At 27.4% G+C, this 9458-nt stretch overlaps 1 protein-coding gene and 1 long non-coding RNA gene across 6 annotated transcripts; both read left to right on the forward strand.

The window, feature by feature from the left end:
* Positions 1-69: 69 nt before the first annotated feature.
* egh (beta-1,4-mannosyltransferase egh) lies at positions 70-3082 on the forward strand. Of its 5 annotated transcripts, none has more exons than XM_029302322.2 (3): positions 70-366; positions 1341-2149; positions 2363-3082. In XM_029302322.2, exons 2-3 carry the CDS (start codon positions 1346-1348, stop codon positions 2933-2935), a joined length of 1377 nt encoding a protein of 458 aa, XP_029158155.2. In that variant the 5' UTR covers positions 70-366; positions 1341-1345; the 3' UTR covers positions 2936-3082. The 5 variants fall into 5 exon arrangements, with proteins under 5 accessions (XP_029158155.2, XP_085338631.1, XP_085338632.1 ...); XM_085482505.1 differs by lacking the exon at positions 70-366 and adding an exon at positions 374-755; XM_085482506.1 differs by lacking the exon at positions 70-366 and adding an exon at positions 772-1040.
* Positions 3083-6590: 3508 nt separating this feature from the next.
* On the forward strand, positions 6591-8906 carry LOC114930584 (uncharacterized). Its single transcript, XR_003819484.2, has 6 exons — positions 6591-6700; positions 7428-7509; positions 7740-7819; positions 8068-8148; positions 8347-8431; positions 8626-8906. It is a non-coding gene; the product is annotated as an uncharacterized LOC114930584 (long non-coding RNA).
* The last annotated feature ends 552 nt before the right edge of the window (positions 8907-9458 follow it).

Genomic DNA, 9458 nt, shown 5'->3' on the forward strand with positions numbered 1-9458 from the left:
CGTTATTTTAGTTCGCGAAATGGACGTGTGCATAGATGGAGCGGTGTTCATACTACATTTGTATACGCTTAGTTTTTTGTCAAAATAACATTCAGCTTCTTTCTAAATCTAATACTTGTGATCACGCCATCACGAACTTATATTCGGAAAGCGCGAACCGGTGCATCAAATCGCGGACTGTATATATGTATATACATGCATGCGTGTGTTCTTGCACGTAAAAAAACCGAGTGTTCGCTGAAAAATTATGGGAAAACGCATTAACAGCAAGGACGGAGCATCGATAAATCAGCTGTTCCGGAGAATGGGTGGTATCGGCGCGTCTAGGATCATCACACACACCTAAGCATTCATCGTCTACCACAGGTGTATATATATATATATATATATATATATGTATATGCAATTGTGTTCGTTATTAAAAAAGAAAACGTCGAAAGCTCGACGTTTCGCGCGTCCAGGCGGCAAAACGAAATTAACAGGAGGCTACGCGACAGCTTCCTTGCGATCTCGAGGTCGCACGCGACATTTACGAGACCTTAGTTTACGGTCCGTTAGGCTGCCACATATATCTCGCTCCTCTCACAACAATCTACAAATCATGTTGCGATCGTGTATCACGAGGAACGAAGCGCGGCGATATTGATAAGGTTACACAAGCGAGAGTGCCGCCGTTGATAGCGGGTGGAACACCTGTAGTCAAATCTGTCAAATTTCACGGAGATATTCGCGGGAATACGATCTCCTCGATCTCGGTAATATTTTAGTTATAATATTTCGATTTGACAACCGATATCTTAAGTCATAATTCGCAATAAATCGAATGAGTCATGCTTCAGTTATCAATTCACTTATTATCTCTGTGGAATTCTGAGTCATCATTTCACTATGTCATCACTTCTAATTCTCTAACGAGTTTTTCCTAATTAGCAGCACAATTTAGTCAACCGTGACGTGTAGCAATGCTACGTTAAAGTTGTGTATGTTGTGTGTGTGTATACATATATGTAACATATATTTATATATAGACTGTGTACTGTGTATGTATACCTAATACATTTAGTTCTATAACTGAAGGCCAAATTAATCTTTGCTATTCAAAAATAGTTGCTCTCATCATTCACTAAGCACAAGTATATTATAATTTAGGTTAAATTGCTTGTTCAAATCAATTAATCATAAAATTATAAAAAATATAATCTCTGAAATCTCTTGTATGTCTCTTATCAATAAAATTAACACATTTGTACTTTTAATTGCTTAGATTAAGTATAATTTAAATTTATATATTAGATTTTTAGAATTAAAATTATTTAGTAAATGTATATTATAATTTGCAGGAATAATGTTGAACAGTACAACAAAACATATTTTACATTGCTGTCTGTTGCTCACAGTCATACTGATATTTGAATTTGTGTCTGGTGGACTTCGATGGGATACAGAGCAAAAGGAAGAAATTGATCCATGGACACGATACGGCATTATTGGAGCAATCACTTTGTACCTGTTGCGTACAGTAACGTTTCTTTCCTTGCCTCAAGTTTTATTCAACTTTATAGGATTAACAATATACAATGCATTCCCTGATAAAGTAATCTTGAAAGGCTCACCTCTGCTGGCACCATTTGTTTGTATAAGAATAGTGACTCGTGGGGATTACCCACAATTAGTGAAAACAAATGTAAAAAGAAACTTAGATAAATGTACAGAAGCTGGTCTTGAGAATTTCCAAATAGAGGTAGTGAGTGATAAACCAGTAGGTTTAACACCGCATCGCAGAGTACGAGAAGTTGTTGTCCCTCAAAATTATCGCACAAGTAGTGGTGCCTTGTTCAAGGCTCGTGCTTTACAATACTGCCTTGAGAGCTCGGTAAACGAATTAGCTGATCACGACTGGATTGTTCATCTTGATGAAGAAACTTTGATGACTGAGAATTCTGTTCGGGGCATATTGAACTTTATATTGGATGGTAAACATCAGTTTGGCCAAGGATTAATCACATATGCTAATGAAGATGTTGTTAACTGGATTACCACATTAGCTGATAGCTTCAGAGTAGCGGATGATATGGGAAAGCTAAGATTCCAGTTCACCATGTTCCACAAACCATTTTTTAGTATGAAAGGGTCCTATGTTGTCACACAGGTAATTTTTAATCAGATTTTAATCTAATCTATCTACCTAAATTTATCTTCTAATTTATGAATCTTATTACAGAAAAAGTTTAACTTTATTATAAAATATATTTTACTCTGTATATATATTGTATTTTTATATATGGGTCAATGTTATTTTATACGGATGTATTTATTATTTTATTATTTTTATACATATTAAGATGTTTACGAAATATTACAGATGGGAGCAGAAAAGCAAGTTTCGTTTAATAATGGATTAGATGGCTCCGTCGCCGAGGATTGTTTCTTTGCGATGAAAGCATTTTCCCAGGGATATACGTTTAACTTTGTAGAAGGCGAAATGTGGGAGAAATCGCCATTCACTCTATGGGATTTTGTACAGCAAAGAAAAAGATGGCTGCAAGGTATATTACTTGTTGTGCATTCCAAAGCAATTCCATTAAGAAAAAAATTATTGCTGGGTATTTCGTGTTATTCATGGGTGACGATGCCTCTTTCCACTTCTAATATCGTCTTAGCCGGATTATGTCCGATTAACTGTCCACCATTGATCGATTTTCTATGCGCGTTTATCGGGGCGGTAAATATTTACATGTATGTTTTCGGAGTAGTGAAGTCATTTTCTCTGTATCGTTTTGGTGTGGCTCGATTTATGCTTTGTATATGCGGTGCATTGTCCACCATTCCGTTCAATATAATTATTGAGAACGTTGCTGTCATATGGGGTTTATTCGGTAAGAAACACAAGTTTTATGTCGTTAACAAAGAATATAGGCCACCAGTGACTGTATGATGTGTCATCAGTTTAGAGCTCTTATCTAACTGGTGCATACTTTGCAGCAGTATAAAGTTTCCATTGTGCATGCGCATAATTAATTAGTACCTGTAAATTTACATAAGAAATTCATTGCTGTCATAAATAAAATATTTATAATTAGTATTACATAGAAATTATAAAATTCCTAAGATAAAGTCGTAAATTTTATGGAAAGTAAAAGGTATATAAAATAATGCGCAGTAATAGGTATGGGTGCAGTATTAAAACATATTCTATGCTGATGTTAGAGTATTTTGGCAAATTTCTATTACTTATTTCACTTATCAAAAATATATTTATGCCAATATCTTGTTCTCATAGTACAAGTCATACATGTCATGTGTACTTTGATCTCATTTGTAGATGTGCTTAGCATTCATTAAGTTATATATTATTTTATAAGTTCCTTTTCTCACACTTAATTTTTCACATATCTTTATATATTTTAATGCAATTTTTAATGTCACTAGTTCTTATTGTGTTCAGAAATATCTTATTTTTGCCATATCCCAGTATTTTTTTCTTTTTTTTTTTCTTAATATTACTTTACATGAAGTGTTGTGCATATTGATAACAATTTCATATTGATAATTTCTGAAGTATTTAGATTATTTTATTTAATAGCAATTAGTCATATATATCATTATAATTCGGGAAACTGTGATAAATTAAATTTTGTTTTCACCTATAACTTTTTGATATTGCAGAAAAACGTATAAAATTTTATTGAATGTGTTCAAACACAAATTTTTAAGAAAATTATGTAATATGAATCACAAAATTTTTCCTGATATCGAGATATATAATGATTTTATAACATGTTTCCACAATTTTATACATTTTATAAATATTAATTTAATTAATGACAAAAATATAATATTCGTGTACTAATTATATTGGGATTTATAATTCCAATATAATCAATATGTGTATGGATGCAGTACATAAGATTATCTTAATTGTGAATAAAGAAGAGAACATTTCTAAAAAGATATAAAAATATATTATATTTTTTCTCTTTTTTTCTGATAAAATTAAAATTTAAATATTATATATCTTAAAATAAATTTAATTAGTATTTTAAATATTATAACATATATATATGAAAAAATTATGATTATATGTTATATGTATATGCAAAAAATTACAACAATTAGAAAAGAATAGAATTTATTATACAATGCATTATATATATATATGTATGTATGTGTATATATATATATATATATATATATATATATATATATATATATATTTGTTAAATTATACTTATAACAAAAAAATATTCACGAAAAGATATTTTTAAATGATTATTTTGTCATAATTATATATTTCTACGAAATAACTATTAATATTTTTTAATGTTTTAACATTTACATATTAATATTTATAATAATATGTTTCAGTAAATTTTGAAACTCTATTTGACTTAATAATCAAATTAGTGCTTTCCACACATACATATAATACACAAAATATTGTATTTTATAATCTAAACTATATAACATTTTTAATTTGAAAATTTCGTCTTTTATGATTTATAACAAATGATATGTGAAAATATATGGGCTTAGAAATAACAAAGCAATATGTTTAGCAAGACTTATTATATCTAGTCAAGAAGATATAAAGAATATTGAAAAGCACAAAAATGTCCATCAATATGCATATATAAATAAATAATACAAACTTACTAACACATTGTGTTAATGCAATATGGAATAAATTATTCCAATATATTTTGTTTGATAAAAAATTTAATAATTACAATTTTTAAGAAATTTCTGGAAATGTTTAAATTTTTTAATAATTTAATTTTATTAAAATTTTTCAGCATTAACACAATAGTATAATAATAATAATATTATAGACGCACATTACATGTTAATTTCATATTTTTTACAATATACATTTTTCATATAATTATATTTTGCTATAATTATAAATTATTATATGTAATTGCTACAATCATTTTATAGTGATTGTAGCAATGCTAATATAAATCGAACAGATTATAAATGCAAATGTGTAATTTATACTATTTTGATAGAGACAAATTTAAAGAAATTACTAAAATTTTTTTTTAGTTTAAATTTATTTTTAAAATTAATTTTTTTATATTTTAAAGAGCTCATGATATAGATGAACATAAAAAGAATTTATAATAAAGCAAAAAATTATCTTTGAATCAAGCTAAACACGTTTTATTTGTCTATTTATCATATGTATATAGGGATTACATAACTTTGGTAATTTCTGAATTATACTTTTGATTAAATGTAGATCAAATTGAATGAAATAGATTTTCTTTTGTATTAACAAGAAGGATAACTTTTATTTGTGTTAAGATATATAATTATTTTTATTTAACTTTTTTTAAGTATTATATGTAGTTTTATATAGTCATCAATTTGAATGTTTTATTTGGAATAATTGTATTTTTATTATTTGTCTCACACACACACAACATACATTACATACATGCATACAATTAATTTTGTATTTTATCTTTAAATCAGTGATTAAACACATGCGTATTATATTATATAAAATTTCTTATATCGCACAATATACTAGGCGAAGAAATTTATAGTGTTAATCAGATTAGGTAACTATTGTAAGATTTTGAACTGTTATGACAATTGCAATTATTGCATTGAATTTAGAACAAACATTAAAAACTTTGAATTATATATATTAAGAAAAATAAAAAAATTGAAAGTAGATGATTACTTTCTAATAAATGTCTGTATTTTTTATTCTCTTTTAGTCTAGATTATAAGATAATTTTCATTGTTCTTTTTAATTTAACATTTTTTTCTGATTAATGCAAAATGCTTCCAAAAAATTGTATACAAATGTAAGTTCAAAATTTTATAATTTTAATAGATTCTCACTGAGAATTTATTTATATCTGTTTATTCTTTGAATTATTATATTATCATATGAAGATATATTAAAAATATAATTAAATTTTAATGATAGGTATGTGCTCTTAATTACTTTGTTTATTTGTAAGTTTGAAGTATGACTGTACAATTTCACAAATTAAATAACAAGATTCTTCTATTATATGTTATCTATTTCGAGTTTTAATGACTTTATAATGATAATATTGTTATCATATCACGTGATAACGTTGTTATTTAGAAATAAAATAGACATATAGACGACTTAGAGTAAGGAAAGCTTGCCTATATAATTTGCAAAATTGTTATTATTTCAGACTCACAAACAACATTTTCAATTATATATGATTTAACTATATTATTAGTATATTAAATATAAAAAATATTGTAAGCAAATTATATGATATAGGATTCAAGGTAAGTTTCAGTCATTTAAATAATAATTAATTTTTCCAAATTGACAAAATGACTCCGACATCTAAATCTATGTTAAACTGTCTAGAATTACGCAAATATGTCTTTTAATTATCGATAAAACTAATATTATATACATAATTAAGTAAATCCATGATGTCACAAAATATGTCGTGTTTTTTTTCATATTTTTTAATTATTTTTTGGAGAACCATTTTATTGATTAATTAAATTTTGCGCTTCGACCAATCGGAGAGCGAGGCTCTCCTGATTGGTCAATAGCGCGCTTCACTCTAAGCGATATATTTCCGAACACAATCTAGGGCTGTTGCCTGCCCTCTAGTGTACTTTCTCATTTCTCATCGTTCACGACCAACGTTCGCGCGCTCTTTATCGCCGGTCCGCCAAAAGTACAAGCGTAAGTATTAATTAATGGCTTTACATCTTTAATTATCATACAAATCCGATCGCGTTGCATGTATCAATATCGTGATCGCGATAATACGCGCCAGATTAATCTCATCAACCGCAAATCTCACTCAATATTCGTCCTTCCAAACCGCGCGACATTAGCTCCAATTCGAGCCGCCAAAAGTTGGAGAAAATTACGATCACGAGTATTAATTAACGTCTTCACATTATTAATTATCGTATAAAATTCAATCGCGTCGCATGTACATCTGTGATCTGACAACGTAATCACGATCGCAAGCACGAAATTCATCATCTCGTCGACTGTGAATCTCGGATGTTTCCCTCCAAAAACTCGAGCCGCCAAAAGTTTATTATTATGCGCGTGCAAGTTTACAAGGACGGGTCGCGAGAATTACCAGATGCTTTCAGCGCGAAAATTTCCGGAGTTTTTCGACGTTCTCGATCGTATTCTAATGCGTTTCCGGTCGTACTTTCTCATCATCGTGTCGAAGTATCGTTACGCGACGAATTAGGTTCGTAATTTTTATATAAATCGTAGGTTGATTATGACAGCGGTTCTCATATTGCCAATGGTATTTCAATATTATCGTACACATTACTTATCTTTAATTATAATCCGGACGTGTCGCCGCGCATTGCGAACAAAAAAAGTAACGCAATTATAAATGTGTTAAATAGTTTTAGAATAATTAATTTTTTCTATGTTACAGATCAAAAAACGTAATAATACGTAGCAATAAAAGGACTCAAAAGTTTGAAAGCCGCAAAAGAAATGATATCCGAATGCTTTAGGTATTTATTATTATTAATTACATTAAATAAAAATTTATTAATAAATGTAGATATTATAAATATATATCGTATAATAAAATTAAATATATATATATATATATATATTTGTTTGTGTTTATTATTGCATACTTATCGAGTAAAAAATTCAATGCATATATATAATAATTATTTTTTTACATGTCAATTATTTTATGCACTCTTACAATATTAATTTAATTTTTATTTTACAGATTAATTTTGCTGAAGACAACAATTCTGTATAAGGATGAGGTCTAAGAGAGACATAAAGCATAGATGGAATAATTTTTGGGTATTTATTATTCGTTTATTATTTAAATTAAATCAAAATGTATAAAATTTAATTGTTATTTTACTACATTTATAAAATTTAATTGTTATTTTACTACATTTTTTATTTAATTATTATAATTATATGCACCAAATATAAAATAATTGAAAATATACAATCATTAAAATTTTGATTTCAATAAATAATAATTTTTTACTTTTAACTATTTTAGGCAATCTTACAATGTAAATTTAATTTCTATCTTACAGATCTTTGTTGAAGATATTGACAATCTTAGAGGAGGAGAAAATCTTGGGAAAGGCATAGAACGTAGATGAAGCTGTTTTAAGGTATTTATTTGTCTATTATTAAATTAAATAAAAAATCATAAAATAAATAAATTATTATTAATATCCTTATTGTACACATCAAATATAAAATTCAATGCATGTAATAATTATGCATTGAATTCAATGAATAATTTTTTACTCATTAATCGTTTTAGATACTGCTATAATTTGAGGATTTATATAATTTCTATTTTACAGATAATTTGAATACAGAGGACATTGACAACCTGAGAGGAGGAGGAGGCCTGGGAGAGGCATTGGGCACTGATGGAGCAATCCTAAGGTGAGGTTTTATTATTTGTCTATTAATTGTATTAAATTAAAATTCATAAAATGTTTTAATTATTCTTCTGCTAAATATTGTACGCGCGTAAAAAAAATAATATTCCATGTACAGACACACAATAATAATTTACTGAAATATTAATTACTGGATGGTGGTGTTGCTATAATTTGAATTTTATTTTTATTTTACAGATCAGCGTGGCTTCGTAATTCCACTGTTACGCATCGACCGATAAGTAATAAATTATTTTATTACGAGGTAACGGTGTAAAGATTAGATTGTAGATGTAGATCTAGATTGTAGATTGTAGATTGGTAGATAGTTCCGTTACCTCAAAATGAATGGATTATAAATAAATAGATATAGATTAAGAATATTTCCGGAATAATTAAAAGAAATACGGAAAACATTTTATAATTCATATACGTAGTATATTTAATCTAATTTATTTTACAAAGCGCACAATAATTAATGATTATGATAACTGTGTGTGATTATAAATTTTTGTATAATTGATTATATAATTATAATTACATAATTATACTTATTGTTATAATGTATCGATATTATATTACTGTTTTGTAATCCATTCATTTATGTTGATACATATAGTTTATGTTGATTACATATTAGTTAAAACAAAATTGTGTAAAATAATGTGAGATCTAAAAAATATTTTGCGGGTATTTTATCGCGATTATAAGAATAAATTAAAATAATAGTAATTAAAATTTTGCGACGATAATAATTTACGACAATATTTTACAATTTTTAATACAAATTCTAGTATGCATTAGTTTATTTAATTTTTCCTTAATTTGAAATTGATCGGTTACACTGATTTATTATTGAATTCTCGTGATAATTGACGCGTAATAAAAATATTAAAATAATTTTAATACGAAAATAATGATTTTATTTAGAAATATAGTTATAAAAATTATCGCTTGTTTTATTGTTAGTGCGAAAATGTTCAAAGTACCGTGCGTTCAGTGCGGGATTTTTGCGGAAAGTATCGCGTATT

This window comes from Nylanderia fulva, unplaced genomic scaffold, assembly GCF_048542155.1.
Source record: "Nylanderia fulva isolate GAGA-0341 unplaced genomic scaffold, ASM4854215v1 Scaffold21, whole genome shotgun sequence".
In the NCBI taxonomy this organism is placed as follows: domain Eukaryota; kingdom Metazoa; phylum Arthropoda; class Insecta; order Hymenoptera; family Formicidae; genus Nylanderia; species Nylanderia fulva.